This window comes from Centroberyx affinis, unplaced genomic scaffold (genome assembly GCF_046629955.1).
Source record: "Centroberyx affinis isolate AG114_WGS23_722 - 3 ecotype Tasmania unplaced genomic scaffold, CSIRO-AGI_Caff_v1 ptg003948l_1, whole genome shotgun sequence".
In the NCBI taxonomy this organism is placed as follows: Eukaryota; Metazoa; Chordata; class Actinopteri; order Beryciformes; family Berycidae; genus Centroberyx; species Centroberyx affinis.
In genome coordinates this window covers 282,501-305,607 of record NW_027281773.1, presented here as the reverse complement: position 1 = coordinate 305,607, position 23,107 = coordinate 282,501, and the positions used below count along the sequence as shown (strand labels likewise).

At 45.7% G+C, this 23,107-nt stretch overlaps 1 protein-coding gene across 2 annotated transcripts in view; it reads left to right on the top strand.

Annotated features, from left to right (window-relative positions):
* Window positions 1-11,132: 11,132 nt before the first annotated feature.
* prox1a (prospero homeobox 1a) overlaps window positions 11,133-23,107 on the top strand; it is a 28,170-nt gene continuing 16,195 nt past the window's right edge. Inside the window, exons 1-3 of one of the 2 annotated variants that reach the window (XM_071541761.1) lie at window positions 11,133-11,896; window positions 11,951-13,148; window positions 17,285-17,392. In XM_071541761.1, coding sequence (XP_071397862.1) covers window positions 11,133-11,896; window positions 11,951-13,148; window positions 17,285-17,392 — 2,070 coding nt within the window. Of the gene's footprint in view, window positions 13,149-17,284; window positions 17,393-23,107 lie in introns of both variants that reach the window. The other variant, XM_071541760.1, reaches the window with a different exon arrangement.

Sequence of the window (23,107 nt, the reverse complement as noted above, 5' to 3'; positions counted from 1 at the left end):
CGGTTTTGCAGAGCGAGGGCTGCTGGTTTTTAACCTGTGGTTGGAGTGTGTTCATGCATGACCCAACTGAGGATAGATGGTCTGGCCATTCTGATTAATTACAAGCTACACACATACATTGTGCTATTTAGGAACTGTCCAGGGCCTAGGCAATGCAAGGCAGTGCAATTCATACGGTATCACAGAGACAGAAAGCAGGGTGTCATGGTGAGCGGCACTCATCTATTACAAAATGAAATACACTACCAGTCAATAGTTTGGAAACACCTGATTGAATGTACTATGTTTTTTATCATCTTAAAGTCATTTTGATCTAAAGGCTTATGCTTAATTGCTTGAAATGTGTTTCTTAGACAAATATAAATAGTGAAGTTGATGCCTATGTATGAATGTCTTTCCAAAGCCTTTGCCTTTCCATCAAGGCAAAGGGCGGCTACTTTAAATAATCTAAGATAGATAGTTTTGATTTGTTTAACACTTTTTTGGTCACTGCATAATTCCATTTGTGTTATTTCATATTTTTGATGTCTTTACTATTATTCTAAAATGTGGAAAATAGTAAAAATAAAGAAAAATGTGGTGTGTCCAAACTTTTGACTGGTAGTGTACATTCATTCAGTTTCTGGTCAATACAGCGGGAGATGTAAGTACCAATCAGCAAGTGCCCAGAAGAAAACCCTGTGTTCTAGTGTGTGTGTGTGTGTGTGTGTGTGTGTGTGTGTGTGTTCACTGGCCCATTACAACAGCCTTACCCTCCTCCTGACCTCCCCTAAGGCTGTCGAATCTCCTCTGGTGTGAAAGGTCAGCGAAGGGTCAAGAGAGGTCACTGACGACAGGCCGCAGCCCGCTGGGAGCCGGGCCAAACATCCACACTGGGGGTCAAAGGTCACACAGATACATAAACCAGACAAGAGGGTGCCAACAGGTACAAGAAGTGTGAATGTCCACTGTTGTAACAGGAGAGCGCGGCGCTGGAGAGAGCTAAACTTATGACTGCAATGTGCGCTGCATGGGAGAGAGGCACTTTACAGCTACTTAGGCCTGCAAACATGTCACTTTATAGCCTATAGAAGCTCTCTTTATACCATTTGGGTAAGTGCGGAAAGGTAACTGATCACTCCATGCAATGAATTACTCTTAATTACTTCAGTCAATATAGGGAAAGCTTTGTGTGTGTGTGTGTGTGTGTGTGTGTGTGTGTGTGTGTGAGAGAGAGAGAGAGAGAGAGAGAGAGAGAGAGAGAGAGAGAGAGAGAGAGAGAGAGAGTATGTGCGTTAACCAACCTTATAGTCACAGACACTATTAAGAACTCATTAACCTGCGTTTTATTTGAAGTCCCCCCAGCCCCCGCCCCCCTCCGCCCATCATATCCCTAATGTATTTTCCGTGAGGCTTTTTTTGGATTTAATTTAGCTCCTCTTTGATTTTACGACTCGCCTCTGTTATTGTAGGATATCTTCTCCTTTCCTTGTAATTTGGTTTTATGACACGGAGTGAGTCGAGTACAATACGCCCCCCGGGGAGCGCCACTTACCTCCACGCCAACAAATATAATTACCGTCGATCAGAGGAGCGAAAACAGACCGCCGCTTATCTCCTACAGCCCGTTTTTTTTTTTTTTTTTGTACTGGAGCCTAAATACAGCGGCAGGGGTCTGGAGGTTGATGGCTGGAGGTGGAAAAGATTAATCTTCCAGTGGTGAGCACCCGTAGCATGCCCTGCAACCAGTCTTGGTAGCCTATAGAATTAACCCGTTCTCTCGTATCAGAGAGAAACTGTTGCCAAACTGCATTAAAAAATCTGGCAATTTTATGCAGCCTTGCTTATCGCCAAAGTTAAATACAGCGCAGAACAAGACTTAAGACCTTAATTGAATTCAAAGGAGCCACTCTTCAATTCGGCATTCATCCAATACACAAAGCAGCACGTATTCCAATTAAATTAAAGCTTTTATAACCGGTTCACCTGTTATTCCCGCAATCTTCTCCCGCCGAGATACACCGTGGTGGGGCAGTAGCGAGCAGCGTGGACCAATGCTAAAAGTTGACATTTTAATGAATTAAGTGCGACTTGGTGGATCAGATGTATGCCGAATTTACCGGCGAACACTACAGATTCAGAAAAGGTCTCGAGTGATGTTTTACGGGGTATGTAAATTTGCCGCTAAGAACGGACGCATTTAATTGCCACATTTTTTAATGGAGTTTGGCTCGACACTGCAGACAAGACAGAACGGTGTATTTAAACTCGCCAATTAAAGCACTCAACGCACCCGGGGAAACAGAGGAACAGCAGTGACCGCGGCCTGTAGTGGAAAAGTAAGTCACCCCCCCAGAAGTAAACAGTTACCAGCTAAAGTCCTTTCGTGTTTACCAAGTAAAGTCCTCTGCTCCATGTTGACAGGTGAGAGTTCATACGAGCAAAGTTAGTCCCCTCCCATCGGAGTGTGTAACCCCCAAGAAGTGTTGTGCGCGTGTGCGTGTGTTTGTGTGTGTGTGTGTGTGTCAGAGAGCGGGAGAGATAAACAGAGAGAGAGAGTTGCTGAGGGGGCTCTTTGACTTTGAGCGCATAAGCCCTTATTTCATGGTGCCATTGTTTGTTTTAAGGACGTCAGGCTTAATACAGTTCCAGGCGATTTCCCAGCATGTCTATCTGCCCAAGCACCTCCAAGGCGCTGTGTGTGTGTGTGTGTGTGTGTGTGTGTGTGTGTGTGTGTGTGTGTGCGCGCGCGCGCGCGCGTGCGTCCGTGCGCGCGCCCTAGATTCCCGTTGACTTTAACTCCTGTGATAGGCAGTAAGTTTTTTTTTTTACTTACTTGAATTATTCTACTTTCAAGGTTGTTTCTGAGACATGTTGATTCCGATTTATACAATTTACCGCGTTATTTTCACAGGAGAAAAGTCGAATCGTCATTGCAAGGATTTTACACATGGCTAAGACTAATTATGATGTTTATAGAATATCTGCAGTTTTAATGAGAGTTTGACTGCAGCCATATTCCTGTCAGCCTCACTGAGCAGCATTCTTTTAATTGCCTATTATTTCCACACAGGCCAGACATGGAGGCTTATTTAATGTTAGACCAAACTGTTTTTCCCCCAAATATCGAAAACAGGATGTGTTAATAAATGTTGCAATATTTTATCACTTACACCTGTTTGTGTGCATGTGTGGGGGCCTGTGTGTGCGTCAGGGAGAGAAAATGGACGTGTGTGTGTGTGAGAGAGAGAGAGAGAGAGAGAGAGAGAGAGAGAGAGATGAGTTGGAGTGTGTGTCTCATTGGACTGGCTTGCGTGAAACAGTCCACAGAGGATGACCAACTTCTCTTTCTCTCTCTCTCTCTCTCTCTCTCTCTCTCTCTCTCTCTCACACACACACACACACACACACACGCACGCACGCACGCACGCACGCACGCACGCACACAACACCACCACCACCATAATCACTACTTGTTCCACCCGTGTAGCCTAGAAAGAGAGATGTGGGTCATGAGGGGCCGCACTGTGCCAGCTATTGTAGCGCTGGCAGCCAAGAAATAATTTCACTGATAAGTAAATTGCTGTTATTTGGATACAACATTGAGTCCTAATAAACATTTCTTATAGTGCGTAACCGCAATACAAATCCTCTTCTCAAATGGGTTCTGCCTTGACAAAAACAACTGGAATATGTATTTTTTTTCTTTCCCTCCATCGCCATCATCCTCATCTTTGTCATGATGGCAAGTGAATACATCAAGTCCTGGACATGAGGCCCATAAGGACTTATAGGAGTCAGACGCCTACTCACTTTTACATCTGGACAAATACCGTCTCCTCTCCTCCTCTCCTCTCCTCTCCTCTCCTCCCCTCTCCTCTCCTCTCCTCCTCTCCTCTCCTCTCTCCTAAAGCTTTTTATTCAGGGACCCGGAGACCTTTCCGGAACAAAACAGCTTTTAGCGCTACCAGCTTTCTCTGCTTGTGTTTTCACAAATAGCTCTCTCTCTCTCTCTCTCTCTCTCTCTCTCTCTCTCTCTCTCTCTCTCTCTCTCTCTCTCTCTCTCTCTCTCTCTCTCTCTCTCTCTCTCACACACTCTTATTTCGCTAAAAAGGCACGGAGCTGTCGTAGGAGCTCATCAAGTCATTATCTGATTAAGGCCCTCTTTTTAAACCACTGCTGCTCAAGAGATTGGTTCTTATCGGGAATATAATTCATTCCTTTAATAATCATTCCTGTAACTTAAATTCAGTAAAAGTCAGTTTGGTTCTGACTCAGTTGTCAAAAGCTGTTGCATGGTATTCTATTGGTTTTCTTGCTTTCAGTTTGCTCATAAAATGACGAGCTACAGAAGGTACTTACTATTATTAGAACTCTAGAATAATTGATAAAATACTCGTAATAATAATAATAATTATTATGAGTAATAATAATAGACTAATAATAATTCCTTTCTGTATGTGGCGACCTAAAACATGTTGTGTCTCTTAAGACACTTGGCCCATTGTTGGTCCAAATTAGTGCTGAGGAAAAATAGGCCACTGGCTTTTCTCCACTCCGGCATACCATCACCGCGTGTGCGCACTTATTACCACTTAATTGTGGTCAGACTGCGATATAATTGTACCTTTATAATACCTCTGGGAGAATTATTGTTTTCATTTCCTCCCTCCTCCCGTGTTTGGGCCTATATACCTACTCCAACTCCAATAAATATGTCAATAAATCCAGCCATCAGTGCGCTTTGCCAGAGCGCATTATCTGTCTTGGGCATCAAGGTGCTGATGTGCCGCACTCGACCCAAAAAAGGGGGGAGGGAAAGTGAGTTTGAAATAAATACATGGGTTGATCCACCTGGAATGGGCCGCGATAAGAGGTGCCAGTGTTAACCAACACGTTTCCTCTACACCTCATCCGAGTCTTCCTTTTCCAAACACGGCTTTCTTTAATGTCCCGGCCTGTTTTTCCAGCCTGTGTGCGCACCGACGGCACCCTGGGGAGCCGAGGCCAAATCAACCACAGGCCAGTCAGGGAGCACGGGGCCGGGACACCTGCTTTGGAAAAGACACTCCAGACACTAAAGTTTGCTGACTTCGTTGCAATTTATTCGTCCTAAAAAACACTTGCTTGCGACATGGAAAAGAGACGCGCCTTTTCCTTTTTGGCACCTGACAGAGGGGCATTTGGAAAATAAGATTTCTCGTTAAGTACTTTAGGATCCTGTTTGTGCAGGGGGTTAAAAAAAAGGCAGATATGATGTGCTAAAAATGAATCCTGTCTGAAAACTAAAAAAAAAAAAAAAAAAAAAAAAGGCATGCTTATCTTATAGCCTTGTTCCCTAATAACTGTCTGCACCAGATTGAACCTAAGACTATTTTAACCTGTTACAGGAACCATACTTTTGATACATTAATAGTCGATAATAATAATAACAAAAATTGTAATGATAATAATAATAATAATAATAATAATAATAATAATAACAATAATAATAACGCGTATTATATTATCCATTTTATTATGATATTAATTTTCTAGGTAACTTTCCTGCCGCCCAGCGCCTAATCCGAAGCTTAACTCTCTCCTCATCCCCACTCCATAAATGCAGGCATGCAGGATGAGTTAAAATATAGATGAATGTGACCTGTATTATCCATAAATACGGTTAGGGTCAATGAACAATAATTCTCCTCTGTAATGCTTCATTTCAACGACACGAAAAGAAATCAATAATGACTTAATATCAATAAACAAATTGTGTCTCGCCTGTACCAAAGGTTGTAGGCTGAAAGAACTGAAAAGAGCAAAATCGGGGGATAATTTCCAACAGCTTATTTGTAGGAATGCAGGAGGATGAGGGCGAGCAGCCGTGATCGTTTCATAAATCAGAAGCGTCAAACAGGCTTTTCTCTGAAAAGGATCAGATGTCAGTGTCCGCAGGGTTCAGTGTTACAGGTGAGGAAGTTTCACAAGGGGAAAAATCGAATAATTCAGTGTAACTCTTTCTTTTTGCAAGCATACACAGTAGGTGAATTATCATGTTTATTTGCTATCAATTTGACATCTAAACACACTTCACAGCCTAATCATTTTAAGCATAGTGCAATTGGAACGCACGGGTCTATTGTCGTGGTGCAGGCGGTAGATGCGCGTGAGAAACATTTCAGGATAATATCTGGCTCTTATTAGAGGATTTCAGAAGCTCTCACAAAAACATGTGTAGCTCTCCTCAGATATAGGTTACACCTGAATAATTTGAATTCCAAAGCATGAGTGCGAGCCTCTGTGGTGCGTGTTGGTTGTTCGTAAATCAAACTATGCTGTAGCCCATGGGAAACTTGCTCGTAAAATATAGTCTCTACATGTCACTTTGAACCTCCAGCACCCAAGGGACCCACGATTGAATGTCCCTTTGAGAAGGTGTAGCTTAAATATGCACCAATTATGTTTGCAAAAAAAGAATATTCTTGTTTAAAATAACAATTTGCTTTGCATCTTTATTCAGACATGGAGAAGGATCAAATGACAAAGTTGGCAAAATGGTAAAAAAATGACTGCGCTTGAAAAAAAAAATGTCAAGGCGTTTTAGCAGACTGTCATAAACATCCAGAATAAATCATAACATGCATTAAACCAACCTCTGAAAAAGACTTTTGAATTGTAAAATGCCCTATTAATTTGTAATTTTACTAAAATTCGGATAACTTAAGAGGAGGCTGTAAAGGGATAGAAAACATTATGCATAAAATGTTATTCACAACAACAACAATATCCATCTTAATAAGTCATTTAGTCCAGTAATGAGTCTTAAAATCCCGTTTTCTTCAAACATCTGAATAAATGTGCTACAAAATGAGATAAATTCACTTGTTGCCAATGCAAATCAACTTTTCTGAGGAATTTTCTTGAAGCGTCATTTTCGTGACAGCCAACTAGTGGAATCATCTGCCTTATTCTGCCTGGTTTCAGAGTATTGACACTTATTTCTAGGAAAAAATCCCGAAACAAGTGTAACTGTATTGGAAACGAGCGGAATTAACCGATTTCACCTTATTGTCAAATTGTTTTAATAAGACTGAAGACTGAATATGAGACTAAATGACTTGATGTGTTTTTTTGCATTTGCTTCCTAAATGTGATATCAAAGTGCATAACTCTTACTCGCGCAGTCGGTGATTTGAGAAGAAAGGGATAAGTAAGAATGGTATTTCCTTTTTTCTTTCTCCCTCTCTCTCTCTCTCTCTCTTTTTTTTTTAAATGTTCAAGTCCCATTCCCTGGTCAAGTTCAGTGCGTTGTTCTCCGGACCGGACGGACGGCTCTTATTGGTAGGCTGCGACAGTTACATCACGCCGCTCATGACGCGCACGTCTTCCTGTTTCCTTCAGCCGCGTCTTAAAGTGAATCTTAGTGGCGGAGGAGCGCTCCAGCATCCAGGCTCTGCATCCAGTGCGCCTCGGAGACGCACACACACACACTCACTCGCTCGCTCTCTCTCTCGCACACACACACACTCTCTCTGTCTCTCTCTCTCTTTTGGTCACAGCAGAGGATAGAGGGAGAGACCGATGCGCAAGAGCTCTTTTATATGTTCTATATTTTTTTTTCCTATTTCGTTCCTTTCGCTCTCGTCACTCACTTTATTCCTGCTCTTCCTTCTCTGAGAAAATATTATATCCCAGCATCCAGCGATCCGCTGCGCTCTCCGTATTCTCTCTTTTTTGCCGTAGGAGTTCAGGTTTTCCCCCTCTTCATCTAAAGGGTAAGTAACCTTGTCCTCAGATACCTCCCTCCCTTGTTCTGGTTCTGCGTCGCCTGCGCTCGGTGGGCGGAAAAAATAAACAAATCAAAAAGCATTAACTTGGGAATTTATTCTGATGAACGGACAGCTAATCATATCTATACGACGTTATTTGCTTGAATTCGTTTCCCTCATCTTGGTGTGTGATAGAGTTGCGTGAGCAGCCCGTATTTTTGTGAGGATGATTCGCGGACGGTAGCCCAACCTTCCTCATCAACGCGGAGATCAAGTTGATTTGCAACTTTGCGAAGTAAGTTTGGGAAGCAAATGTGTGTCAGTGTGTGTGGGGTTTTTCTTTTTCTTTTTTCTTTTTTTTTGTTCTTTTTTTTTTTTGCAACTAGAAACATGGTTGATTTGAGATGGTCACTCAGTTTTAGTTGTGTTTGGCTTTCAGTGAGTGTGGAAATCCGTGAATTTGCCTCTTGCTTACTGTCTTTGTCCCGTAGGCAAAAATGTTTTTTAATAGCCCATATGTACATTTACTGTAAATCCATGTCCACGCTGTCCGGGATTTGTCATTTCTCCTGTTTCCTGATTATCTTCTGCGCAAACACGTTTAGGTTGTTATATTTGTAATAAAACGTTGCATAGCCTACTGTATATTAACAGTGCACGCAACTGTTTTTCTTTTTTTGCCATATTAGTATCTTAGTCTGTATAACTGTCCCAAGTACGGAGGGACAACCACTGTCTCACTTTCTCATATCTTGGAGAGGAAACGTTGTTGGGCTCCTGTTTTAACTCCCAGAGCTTTTCGTGAATAATCAGAATATATTATTTCAAAGCAGGCCTAGTGTCCTGAACTTATCTCGTCGTTTTCGCTTTGTTTCCCTCTCTTTTCTTCCCTCTTCTTGTTTCTTATCGGTCCCAGAGGGTTAAAGGTTCACGGAGTTTTAAAGATCCTGGGAAAAGGGAGAAAGAGGGGGATTTAAAAGGTTGAGAGAGGAGCTATTGCTCATTGTTCATCTGCGCTCATATTTCCTTGAAATTGTTGAAAGGTCTTTGACTGGAGAGAGTGCGCATGGGCAATGGGAGACAGGTGCGCCGTCGGAAAAGACAGGTGCTGGCGACTATTTCCAGCCCATTGTTAAGGTCCTGAGGCGTCCAAGTCAAGGTTTTCTTCTTGGAGATATATCACCCCTTGTCTGAACTGCTGGAGATGGATGTCGAGACTTGGGCCAAAGCCATTTGTCAAAGTGTTTTATTTTAGAATGGTGTTGGTGTTATTTGTACAGGACGGTTGTTTTCAATAGGAAAATCATTTGACCCAACCCTTCCCCCCAGCAAATCTTGCTTTTTACATTTCTGTCTTGGCAAAATGTTTGTAGTTATGCATTTCAATGAAGACTGTCAACCTGCCAGTGCATGTCACTGTGATGCATCACACTGCACAACTTCAAACAATGCCAATGCAAAGTTGTGTGTGTGTGTGTGTGTGTGAGAGAGAGAGAGAGAGAGGGTGTGTGTGTGTGTGTGTGTGTGTGTGTGTGTGTATGTTTGTTTTTGTGTGTCTGTGTGTGTGTGTACATAAGTGTGTGCGCGTGTGTGTATGATGCATAATGATCAGAATGAAGCCTTGCAATTTTTTCAGTGAATTGATTTCACTGGCATTGATAATGCAAAGATGATAAATTGTCTTCTAGTTAGAACAAGCAAAGAATCACTGTTCAAAGTTCACCGTTTGTCTTATGCCTTTACATTTCATAGTTACATTTTTCCCACTGTATCCCTCCTTCAATAACGGGTGAATCTCAGCCTAATGCCTTCAAATGAATTTTGTCAGCTGATGTAATTTCATAGCAAAAATTATTAAATGTAGCATTTATTTTTTTACAACCAGGTTCCAGATTTAGCTTAAAATGAGCTTGAATCAGTGTAATATTTGAGTATATTTGCAGACACCTGTAACATTTAAGGCAAGGAGAGGATTTTGTGTTTGTCCATTATATTTTATCAGCGTGGATCCATCCAATATTACACTTAATAACGCTTGGGGTTTTGCTTAAGAGCATAAGGAGAAAATTGTAGTTTGCTGCACCGTGTCTCAACTATAGCCTCATTTATGCTGGCATGAAAAGACACTGAAATTAATAGATTTACTAATTGCAGAAATATTTTAGTAAAGATTAGTGGCGTGCATTAATTGTTATTGCACAGATTAAAATGCCTTCTTCATAATTTCATACATTATAGATTGGATATAACTGATATGCCACTGACTAAGACACTGCAACCGCTGCTTACATAGCGTTATTGATGCAGGCCGGGTAGTGACAAAACGTTTCGCTTTCAGAGGGGCATTAGGGTTTTTGTAAGAGCGCTTTAGGTTGCTCCTTGCTAGAGTTGACCCTTGTGACCTATTCATTTGAGCAGAATTAACTGCCCTTGCCAGATGAAAAGACAAGCAAAAAAAACACAGAAGTGAGCTCATGCTGGCACCAAAATCAATAGGCCTATTTAATTGTGTTTCTTTTATGTGTCACTCTTCCCATCGCTTAAGCTATGATGCCCATATTGATTTATGTGAAAACAGTATGTGAATTTTAGAATTATTCAATGTGTAAAGATGGTTTGAAATAAGAATATATTGTTGAATTGAGCAAAAGACAACTCACTTACTGAGTCGGGTTCAGCCAAGGAGCTCTAATGACACTGTACATTTCTTCTTGTTTACGCCACATTTGGAAGATAATCTTAATCCAACCTTGTTTCTTTTTATTTTATTTTTGTGAGTTAATAGCTCCTACGTTGGCTCACACCACACAAACATGGAAATGAGGACAAGTACTTAAGTAATTATCATAATTTTATGCAGCTTTGTGTTCCGTGGGAACTGGTTCAGTGTCGCGCTGCGTGTAACAGGGGACAGGATAAAATGTAGGACTTTGCCCTGGAATGCCGAGCCAAGGCCTAATTCTGACCCCGTCACTCCTGTTCCCTTCCCTGTCCCCCGCTGTCATTGGTCCTCACTGCCTAAATGTAATCATGGATGTCCCTGTCCTTGTAGAAACACATTAGGAGGGATTACCCGTTGTCTTGAGACAAACTTCATATCTGCTCCGTCGGCTGATGCAATTCTCTGGAGCGAGATGGTTTTTTAATTGTTTCAGTCAATCAGAAACTTTCAAGCATTTCCCCATTTAGTGTCCTAGTTATTTGAAATTGAAGTGGTTTAGTCAGATAAAGGCAGTTAATTTTTCTAAATGCCAAGTCCCGTTTCTGACTTATATTCTGAAAAAGTCTTTCACTTTGTTGAGTCATGAATCTGTGTGTTATTTTTGCCCTCAGGTACTCAGAAGCTTTGATCCAGGAGGATTGGCTCTGTGGGATATGGCCCAATAGCAGCAGCCCGTGATGCCGGACCATGACAGCGACTCCCTCCTGAGCAGACAGACCAAGCGAAGACGTGTGGACATTGGTGTCAAGAGAACCGTGGGCAGCACAGCCACCTCCGCAGCAGCAACAGCAACAGCAACCACTGATAACATCGCCCGCGCCAAAGCAGCCATTTTCGGTGCCATGAACTCTCTGAGCTCTCACTCCCATCACGGATCAGACACCGACTCCATGGAGTGCTCTGTGGTGCAGCCACATGGTGGGCCCGGAGTGGTATCAGCCAGCGACAGCGAGTCCAAGTCCAATGTACTCCGAAAGCTATTGAAGAGGGCCAACTCGTACGAGGACGCCATGATGCCCTTCCCAGGCGCCACCATCATCTCCCAGCTCCTCAAGAATAACATGGCTAAAAACGGAGGAGGAGCAGAGAGGGGAGAAAGAGGGGAAAGGGGTGAGAGAGGAGACGGGGGCTTCCCCGGCTCGGGGCTCTCCAGTGCGGGTTCGGAGGCTCCCCAGGAGGATGCCTGCAGTAACTCCTCCCAGGACAGCAGCCCCCAGGAGTGCCTGTCACCGTTTGGCCGTCCTCCTGGCCTGGGCGCCTTTGACATGGAGCGCCTAAACGATGAACACCTGCGGGCCAAGCGGGCTCGCGTAGAGAACATTATTCGCGGTATGAGCCACTCGCCCAGTGTGGTAGTACCCGCTGCTTCCCGACACCCCGGGGAGCGTGACCGTGACATGGACGGGGAGCGGGAGATGGAGCTGGATTGCCCACCTCCACAGTCCCAGCAGCAGGCCCCCAGCAGCCCGCGGGGAGGCGAGGTGTGCAGCAGCAGCAGTAGCAGCCGGGAGAACAAGCGTAAGCAGCGTCTGCCCCAGCAGCAGCAGCAGAGCTTCACCCAGCTGGTGTGCCAGAGGAAGGAACAGAAGCAAGAAGAGCGACGGCAACTGAAGCTACAGCTGGAGGACATGCAGAAGCAGCTACGCCAGCTGCAGGAGAAGTTCTTTCAGATCTACGACTCGACCGACGACTCAGAGCACAACGATCTCCACAACGACCTCCACAACGACCTGGGCAACATGTCCGAGGACAGCACGGCCAGGTCCGACACTGGCGGTGATGACAGGGGCGGAGATGACATGCGCTCTGACAATGAGATGTCCGACCTGGATCCGGGCCATTTCCTGGACCGGGCACGGGCGTTGCTTCAGGAGCAGGCCCTGCTGGCGGAGGGAGAGAAGCCCAGGAGAGAAGGTCTGGGCCGGGGGAAAAGCCAGGGAGGCCCGGGCTCCTCCATGCACGCTGAAGGTAAACAGCTGGCGGAGACGCTGAAGCAGGAGCTCAACTCGGCCATGACCCAGGTGGTGGACACAGTGGTTAAGGTGTTCGCCAAGCCTCCACGCCCCACACCCCAGCAGGCCTTCCCCCCGCTCCCCATACCCCCTGAACGGTTTGTCGCCGCTGTCAACGGAGACAACCCCAACTTCCACACCGCCAACCAGAGGCTGCAGTGCTTTGGCGATGTCATCATTCCCAACCCGCTAGACTCCTTTGCCGGTATGCCAGGGATGCCAGGTGCCGTCAATGACCAAACCGAGGCGCTGCCCCTAGTGGTGAGGAAGACCCCCAGCGAGAATCACCACCAGTCCTCAGCTGTGGGTGCCCACGGCGGTCACCACCACCCCTCCCTCCACCCCTCCTCTCTCTCTGCCTCCATGGGTTTCAGCCCGCCATCCTTCAGACACCCCTTCCCCCTGCCTCTCATGGGTTACCCTTTCCAGAGTCCCCTGGGTCCTCCCTCGGGTGGCTACCCAGGCAAGGATCGCGCCTCACCTGACTCCATGGACCTGTCCCGGGAGACCACCAGCCTGAGGACCAAGATGGCATCAGGTCACCACCTGGGGCACCACCATCGCTCTTGTTCGCCGGCCCACCCTGGCAGCACAGCAGAGGGACTCTCCCTGTCCCTCATCAAGTCTGAGTGCGGCGACCTGCAGGACATGTCCGACATCTCACCCTACTCAGGCAGCAATGTATCCTTTTGTACATTCGAAGAAGGGGGGGGGGGGCATAAAAAGAGAGGGGAAAGAGCAAGAGTGAGAGCGAAGGAGAGAACAATGAGTGAGTATATCTATGTTTAATCAGGAACATTGAATCTGATTTTGTACAGCTTTGTGGTCCATTTCAGATTTTCTCATGCCTGTGTGAAGAGGGAAAAACCAGATTCCAGGTGGTTGCTCCCTTATAGACAGACACAGTAATATTGCATCTGGACCATAAAGAGTTAAAAATCAAATCTTTTGAGCCTGAGTAAAACTACCCTAAGAAACTGAGAAATTGGTGATGAATCACTATTCCTCCCACTGCTGTTGCACTCTCCTCCATTGCACTGCATTGTTGTATTTATTTTTATACTCATACCTCTTCCTTCTCACAGCTCCGTACAACCTTTTCTTCCATCTTCAATCCTAAGTGCTTTAAAAGCACTCTTGTCACATATCACTTACTCACGAAGATTAGGTCCCCACGACATTCACTGCCCCAATTCCTTTTATAAAAATGGTCTGAAAGAGCAAGGAGAGAGATAGGATCCAGAAACTTGGCACACAATGGTGTTATATAGCCTCCCTTATAGTTTAACCCCGGTGTGCCCCAATCATGCCCCGAGGATAAAGAGGCTATCCCCTATGGGAGGCTCAAATTGAATCCCCTGGGGACTCAGGACTAATAGCTTAAACGGATACATTCAGTCCCTCCTCTGTTTCCCCTATACCTCCTTAGTCCCCAAGTATTCAACACTCCCGTAACCCTTATGAAAGTTTGATTTGTGTCACACCAGCTGTCTGTATAAAAGGACAATTCATTACAATTCATCATACTCAGCACATGATGAAGAAATTAATCCGACAAATTTCTTACCTCTTGTGGCTGCCCCAGCTATAATAATTAGTGAAGTGAATATGTGTATTTTACACTTGTGATACTTTGTTGCCGTAGATGTGTGGTTGTGTTTGTGATGATTACCTGAGCACCTGAGGGCTTAGCCTTTCTGTGTGTGTGTGTGTGTGTGTGTGTGTGTGTGTGTGCGTGTCAGTAAAGGTTCGCCTGAGGACTCAGTAAAGATGTATATTTATGATTGCTTGTTTTTTCTCCTGTGTTCCTCTTATCACCCAACGCTGTTGTAAAAAGCCAACAATCATTGTCGTTTCTTTTCTCTTTTTTTTTTCATTTCATAAAGATCTGTCAACAGCCCGGGGGGCCCTTCGGCTGTTGCTTGGCAGCCAAATACTTCTTTTTTTGTTTTCCCTCCCTGCACCTCCCCCCCTCCTCCCTGCCTTTTCTTTGAAGCGGACGTTAACAGGTGTTTGCAGCGAGCTGTTTATCTTTCATTACCTCGCCTTGTCTTGTCTTCTGACCCAAGGGTGAACGCTTTCCAGAGATCCATAATCCTTTGCTTCTACGGGCTCCCGATGGAGGGATGAAAAGAGAAAAGGGAGAGAGAGACATACAGAGACTGAGAGAAAGTAGAATACAATCAAACAATAACCACATATGCCAGATGCTGTGGCTTTCATTGTAGCATTTATAAATTCAGGGCATTAACAGATGTACTCCCCTAAATGGGAAGAATAGGCAGAGTTTTTTATTCTTTTATTATTAATTTACATGACAAGTTTATTCCACAGGTTTGGGAACAAAGTTTGGCATTTAGCAGACATAGTTAGTTTTCTAAGTTGTTCATTATAATTAGTATGACATTTATAAACAATAGATTATTTAGCATTTGCGCTCTCTCTGTATTCACAGCTGGTTCCATTGATGTAGCAATAAAAGTACTGGGAGTAGTAATTTGTAATTTGATATTTCTGCAGCTTTCTTATTATTATTTCTGAGCCTCAGAAGTAACAGTGCGACAGCTTGTCAGACATTTTGTGAGGTGTGTTCAAGTTCACCGGCTCTCGGCAGCGTTGTGGAGCAGATGGCTGCCATCAATTTCCTCATTTGTTCTCGCTCCGACTCAGAATATTCTTGTCCTTACACCTGGAATTAGGAAGTGGAGCAGCTATTTTCCTCTCATGACTTTGGGCTTTGGGGAAGTGTTGTGAAAATGATGATGTCTTGTCAGATGTGGCAGGCGAACAGTGGGCCAGCTGGTATGAGGGCACCATCATGACAAAATGATAGCCTTGCGCGCCACCCCTAAGTCCAATCACAATTACATTTGCAAGCTGTGAGTGAATTGGAGATGAAAGTGCCTCATCAGGAGATATGAAGCTCCTTAATTATCGACGGAAGGGAGGTGATATTGTGTTTATGGCTGCAGAGGTAAAACTTCAGCGTCTTTGTTTCAGAATAATTTGTAATTTCAATGCTTATGAGAAAGTGGTGCCAAGCCTCGTTGAGAAAAGGAAAACAAATTAATCTAACTAAGTGTAAGCGCGCAGCTTCTTTAGCAGAAAATCCCACCTTGCCGTACTTAAAAAGAGCTCTCTCTGTCTCTCTCTCTCTATCTCTCTTTCTCTATCTCGCTCTCTATCACTTTCTCTCTCTCTCTCTCTCTCTCTCTCTCTCTCTCTCTCTCTCTCTCTCTCTCCCTCTCTCTCTCTCTCTCTCTCTCTGTCTGAGGAGCCATTGTATCCCCTGCACTTGGAGCAGATGGTGTGGTGTGGAGAGTGAAGTGCTGCTCTTTTGGCCAGGCCTGTCAGAGTAACACCAGTCTGCCAGGGTTTCCCCCACAAGACCCTCCCTGCGTACAGAGCTCTCTCTCTCTCTCTCTCTCTCTCTTTCTCTCTCTCTCTCTCCCCCTCTCTCTCTCTCTCTGAATCAGCAGACAAAGTAGACAGGGTCTTTAAGGAGCCAACCCAGCGTGGTTCAGCATTTGCTGGCTTTTTAAAATGGGAACCCTGTGTAACCCTGAGGCCAAGGGCAATCCAATCTAGCAGCTGATGCCTTCTTCCCACTCTATGGTTACAGCTACATCTGGACACTTGACTGATTTTAACGATGATAGCCACCCCTGTAGATCATAAATAATGTCAAGCAATGTATTTTGTCCAGTCAAGTGTAAATAGTCTTCATGAAAACTTAGCGCTGTACCTTCTGTATAATTTAAAACCCTGTCTTGCTCCTGCCTGATGAAAAACCCTTGTTGAAACAGCCTGAGGTTTTAACATGCAGCCCGCCCCCTTCCCCATTCCCTTTTCAATGTCTTATCCCCCAGATTGATATTATCAGATGCATTATACGGCTGTTAATTCACCATGGAAATGGCTTGGGCCGTTCGGTGGCGCAGATGTGTTTCAGTCCCCCATCGCTGGCTGAGTCCAAAGCCTCCGAGCCCCTCTTCTCCTTCTCCTCCTCCTTCTTTTCCTCCTCCAAGGGTTTGGCAGCGGCAGAGAGGCTGGGGGGCAGGGGTGGAGCAGAGGGAGGAGGAGGGGGATGTAATTGAAGGTTGGAACCGTTCTATCGCTCAAGGTGCCCCCACCAACCCATCTCCATCCTCGCTGCTGCTCAATCCAGGGGATCCATTAGGAAGACGCGGCCTCTGACATGTATTTGAATATGGCCTATGTATGTGTGAGAACATTTTTCATGTCGCCCGGGCCAGTGTTTGGGACTATCTCCTAGACCTTGTTTTGCCACTGATATGAAGCCAACATCAGACTGTCGTATTCAGGCTTGGCATGTGTTGTCGCCAAGCCATTAGGCCTTCTTGCCCGTCACTGGCGTTAACTGCTGTCTTTGTCTGTGATATGCAAATGTCTCCCTTTTTTCTTCCTCCTTTTTTTTGGGTGGAGGTTGGTGAGGGTTGTAGGGAAAGGCGTTTGCTTACTTTGACTGTGAAATGAGCCTCCTTATGTAAAAGCATCGGCTGTAGTGCTGGCCAACGTTTTATTTACCGTGACGCTCTCACACCTGATACGGACGATGCTAATTGCAAGCAAATGGCTTTGCCTGGGTGCACTGTCTTCAGCCCCCTGCAACCCCGCATTCATACCTAAAAGGAAATTTGGTTACGAATAATCCAAATGATAACTTATTCCCAAAACGTATTACTAATTATTAACAGGTGCATATTTTGTGATAAGATTCATAACTACATTTGTACGATTAGCCATAAGTTGTTTCCCAAAAACTTGTACATTTCCTTAACCGTAGCTATTTTCAGATCCAGGAGGGTCTCTCCCCCAATCATCTGAAGAAGGCCAAGCTCATGTTCTTCTACGCCCGCTACCCGAGCTCTAATATGCTCAAGATGTTCTTCTCTGATGTCAAGGTGAGTCCCAGCCCTTTTCCTGCCTGTTCAACCCTTCTTTTACCTTTACAACATTTTCCCACATTGACACATGCTCCAACATTTTTCTTTTTTTTAATATACCTATCCATCTCTATGTCTGTCTCATTATTTTCAAATTCATCTGTCTGTCCTCACTCTTCTCAGAGGTGACTCTTTTTGCCTCCCCTAACAACAAGGATGCAAGGATGGATCACAATGCGTTGCCTTTTCTTTTCTCTTTTTTGCTGCATTTCCTGCTTGCGCTTTTGTCAACAGCCCCGCTTTAAAAGGGGAAGTTGGATTTACTAATTGTGATGTGCCAGCTTCGGTTACACAGTGAACAGCTTATGCTTGTCTGTCTTGCTGAAATGAAATGAGGCCCGTTCCCTCACTAAGTTATGGCTTTATGCAAAAGATGAAAGAAGAGGAAGTTGAACGGGTTTACATGAGGGAGCTGGAGAGCCCATGAGTATTCTAAAGATAAAGAGCGGGATGAGTAACGGAGGGGTGGAGAGGGCACAGAGAGGAGGATGGAGCCTAGAGACAGAGGAGTGGTTATCTGAGCAGGTGTAGGGAGGATGGTTTGATAGAGGGAGGGGAAAAGATAAAGAGTCGGTTTAGGGAACATGGCAAGGATGAGCATTAGCTCCGTTGGGGGTTGAATGAAGGGAATTTAGCAAACAAAGCATAATACGTAAGCTGCACAAAAAAAAGAACAACACAATGGCCGTTGTAGTGTGTACGACCGAGTTTGTTGGTGTTGTTGTTTTGTGCGCGCCCCTCTCGGACCATACGGAGGGTAAACACTGTGACAGATCCAGGCCATCTTATTCAAATCAGAAGATAAAGGTTCCCTTTTCTCCCAGCTGCCCCCTCTTGGTCGCCATAGCCACCAACCATAACTCGCAGGTCACATGACTTGCTCTCAGCGCACACATTGGTTAGGTTGAAGAAGCAGGGGGTGGGGGGCTGGCAAACCAACCAGGCACCTGTACTTGGTAATTTGTTGAGTCTCTCTGATTGGACATTGAGTTCTCGAAAACGCTTTGGGTGTAAATCAACACCAGCTAGCTAGTAAAGGGTTCAACCACTGTGGTTCACTGTTTAGGTCACTCACCCTGATTAATCATTCCCAAGGAGGCGCCCCTAAATGAATGGCATCATCAGATACTTAAACAAGGTCAAGATAGTTAAGGGGATTATGAATGACATCGCTTTGTTTTTGTTTTCAGTGGAAGACAATGGGTGCAAGCTCTAAGTTTGCAGACATGTATGGGAATGAGACTGACTAACTAATTAGATGCGGCTAGCCCAGCCTCTTAGCGAGCAGCTCTCCTCAGACAAAAGTCTTCCAGGCTAATCAGGTCTCGACTAATCAGGTCTTGACTGTCAAGGACCTAATAAACGTGGGAAGTGGGTTGCCCCGACAACTGAGGGACGCCGTAGTTGTTGTGCTCCTTATTAAGCTCCTTTTAAGACGATTGTGACTTTTGACTTTTGGTGCATGAAATGTTTTGACAGATGTAACATAATACTATTGTTGGTGTCGCTAATGACCGCCTATAGGATCATTACCACTTGTTGTATGATAGCATTATTAATGCTGATATTGTTTTAATAGAGGAGGAAGTTATGAAGTTATGAATAATTATTACAGATTAATGAACAGATTATGTAAGATGAAAGGAATATATTCAGTCAATTAATACAGTTTTTGCCTTTATAAACAGACGCACGTGTTGATTTGTATGATTTGTAGGCTGTGCAGTCTTTGATATATGGTAGATAATACACATTTTCCTTTCACATTTAATTACATGCAGGCAGAAAATATCTGAAAATATCTGCACCCCCCCTTTCTTTCTCTATCTCTCTCCCTCTTTCTCTGTTAGTGATGAGCCTCAGTATTTGGGCCAGTCATGTGCTGTGGAGTGGCGGAGGTCGGGAGGGTTTTCCCCCTTCTATATGTCATTCCTTCTCTTTTCTTTTTTTTCGCTGATGGTGTGGCATGGTATGTGTTCCCCGGCGGGGGCAGGAGAAAGAAAAGCCAGCCGCTGGATTTGAGTCGCCGCGGTAACAAAAGCCCGCTTTCCAGGGCCGCTTTTTGTGTGCAGTCAGCCAATAGGCAGCCGGAGATTATCTCCCACAATTCACCCCTGCGAAAACAGGAAACGTTGGAAAGCCCTGATGACTGTGAAGGGGCTTACGAGAGAGAGAGAGAGAGCCACAGAGAGAGAGGGAGAGAGAGGGAGAGAGAGGGGCCCGGACAGCTTCTCTCTCTTTCTGCTCTCCTCTCCGGTTGTTCTGGATGTAGCTTAGCGCTCTGAGGTCATCTGTGTGCTTTCTGCTCCATTGTTGACCACTGTGTCAGAGAAAGTGTTGGAGAGAGAGAGAGACTTTGGCCTTTCATCCTAGTCATCAGTTATAAAAGGCAGCCGCACATTCTTACCAAAAGCCATAATAATAGAAAACACCAAATCAAGCTGATTCTACGTGTTAATTTATTGGTTGAAGAGTGATACTGAAGTTACTGAGTTTGAGAGAGAATTGAGATTGAATACTTTTGGCGAGAGGCTAGCTGGCGTTTAGACCATGGAGACTTGAGTGTTTTCCTATTCTGGTCTTAAGTATGGGTCTATGCATCTGTAAAGCATGTGTGCATGTGTGTGTGTGTATGCGTGTGTGTGTGTGCATGTGTGTGTGTGTGTGTGTGCGTGTGTGTGCCACTTTCTATCTTGTGCTGTTAGCACTAAACGCTGACCTTTCACAGGCTCTTGAGTGTGAGTGTGAGAAACACGCTCTCGCTGTCTCTCTCTCATCTGCCTCTCAGCCAACCAAGCACACACACACACACACACACACACACCCACACACACACACATTTTCCCCACTGCCATGTCTCATGTCTGTGCTGGCTGACCCCTGCCAGCTCTGATTAAGGAGCTGCAGTGATGTTGCTCCTTTGAACCGGTTCCCTCCCTCTACACTGAGGACTCTTGTCCTTAGCTGCTATCAGGGGGTGTTTGTCCCCCACCGGCAACTTAATGAACCAAGACTGCTGGAGCTGCAGGGGGACTCAGTGCACACACCGAAATTGAGCCTATGTGTGTGTTTGAGTGTTTGTGTAGTTGATGTGTAGAAAATATAATTTGGTGTATGTAAGTGTGGTATCTATGCACTACTGTTCATTTGTGTGTATTGTATGTCCAGTGCAGTGCATGTGAGTGTGCACGTACTGTACTCAGTTCAGTTGCATAGGCCTTCATACATTTTCTCCCTGGCTGTCGGTATAATAAAGTGATCCTTGTCCAAAGTGACAAATCTATCAGTCACTGGGCTCCAGTGACACCAAAGGTCTCCTGCATGAGCGATGGTAACTCTTTCACTGACTTTAATCTCAGTATGTAGCCCTCAATCATACATGCGCGCAGACGCATGCGCACACACACACACACACACACACACACACACATAGACTCATATATATACACACCAATTCGCTAATGTCACACACACAAACAGGTATTGCTCTGGTCTTACTTCCAGGTAAAGATTTATATCGGCCCCGTCCGCAGAAGTGAAACTTGGACGAAGCGGCGTGTGTTTTTGTGCTCTGTCACACTCTGACCGTGAAGTCTGTCTGCTACATTGTGTGTGTTTAAGAATAGCCCCGTGCGGCCGCTGTATTTGTAAGTGTCAGTAGTTTGTTTGTTTGACACTCCGATGTCACGACCCCGGCTTGCTGACTGCTCACGTTCCGACTCTCTGGCCCCCCCCCCCCTCCGCCCCCGCCCCCGAACGCCATTGTCCGACGGCGCTGACCCACTCGCCTCCCCTCCTCCCCTCCTCCCCTCCTCCCTGCTTACCCCCCCCCCCCCCCCCCTTTCCCCATTTATGCTCACCCTGCACTTTAGGACAGCCACCATACTACCCCCCCCTCCCTCCCACCCCTCCTCCCCCCGAACACACACACCCTCCCAAACCCCTGCCAAACAATGTCAAGCGGACTTATTCTCTTTCACTCCCCCATTATGTCATCCGCCGATCATTCCAGAAAGGCACCGGCCCCCTCCTTTAGCCCTTGTCCTGCCTTCTAGTCTAGCTATTTCGCCTCTTCCGATTGGCCAAACTTTCTGCTTGTCTCATACCTTTCTGTTCTGTCGTCTCGCCTTCCCACTCTGTTGTGCATGTGTGCGTATGTTTATGCATGTGTGTCGTGTATGTGTGAGTCTGAGTGCCATCCCAGATCGTGAGGAGTGTGTGTGTGTGTGTGTGTGTGTGTGTGTGTTGTCGAACAATAGCCAGAGCCTAATCTCCATGTCAAAACCGCTCTGCCTCCCCAGCGAGCAGCCCGCTCAGCGTTTAGTAGCGTTTTGTCCCCCCATTCTTCCAGCACCACAAAAAGAGCAGAGGGGAGGGAGGAGAGAAGGCCTGTGTCTGCGTGTGTGTGTGTGTGTGTGTGTGTGTGTGTGGATGAGGGCCGAGGGAGTGGAGGGTGTGGGGTGGTGGTTGGGTTGGGGGGGGGGACATAAAGCTTTTGCAGGCCAGAATTTTTTGGGAGCAAGTGAGATGTTTTCTTTTGGGGGGCACTGAGGGATGAAGGAAAGTGTTTTTTGTTTTTTTTAGGGTTAGATCTGGTGTTTGTCCTCGTGTGTGTGTGTGTGTGTGTGGGGAGCACCATGCTTTCGGCAGGGTGGTTAGGGGGAGCGGGCTTGGGGGGGGTGGGGGTGTGGTGGGGGGGGCTACCCTGAGCCCCCCGAGGTCCTTATCTAGCGGTGTGGATGTTTGGACAGTGTGTTTTCACTGCTGAGGCCAGGCGGAAAAAGAGCCGGGCTGGGCCTGCAGCTCTTAATAGGTTTACCTCGCCCCTATTGAATCCAGCCGAGCGGCACAGATCAGATAGCCACAGCCTTCTCCGCAGCGCTTATCATCTCTCTCTCTCTTTCTCTCTCTGTCTTTTTTTCTCTCTCTCCCTTTTTCTTCTCCTTTCTTCCTGCCTGGGAGGAGTGGAGAAGGGGAGGAGAGTCGGGGGGTAATTGGCGAGCGGGGTTAAGTACATGTTTGAGCCCCCTGCGGGCCAGGGCGCTTCAGATGATGACTTAATCGTTTTTCTGGTCAATTATGTGTTTGCGGTCTCGCTGCCCCCCCCCCCCCCCCGCCCCTTCTTCCACTCTCAGGGTTATGATAGGGGGGAGGTCTGCTCCCAGTGGGGAAGATGAACCACACACACACATTCACTCTTGCACACTTTCTCTCTCTCTCTCTCTCTCTCTCTCGCTGTCTTACTTTATGTCTCTATTATCTTCCCTCGCTGCCCGACCTGTGTTCCCTCTCACTCCTGTCTTTTATGTCTCTCTCTCTCTCTCACCCGGTCTTTCCCCTCTCTTTAAAGTTATTGGCCCCGTGTCTCGACTCCCCGATGTGACATGACATGCTCTCTTCCTTGCTCATAACCCCTCACCACACTACATCCCCCACCCCACCCCCACCACTACCTCTCCTCCTCCTCCCCTCATACCCAAGTCTGATGTCTTAATAGGACTTAGACAAGATAGGCTTCAACTGTGCCATTGCTAGGTTGTTTTCCCTTTGTGATATCTATTTTCTCAGTATTGCAAACATCATTGTAGCTGAAAGCATTTTAGATTAGGCCAGGTTAGATTCATTTCAAGTTAAAATAACACAAGAAGTTCATGCAAGTGCAGGGAAGAACAG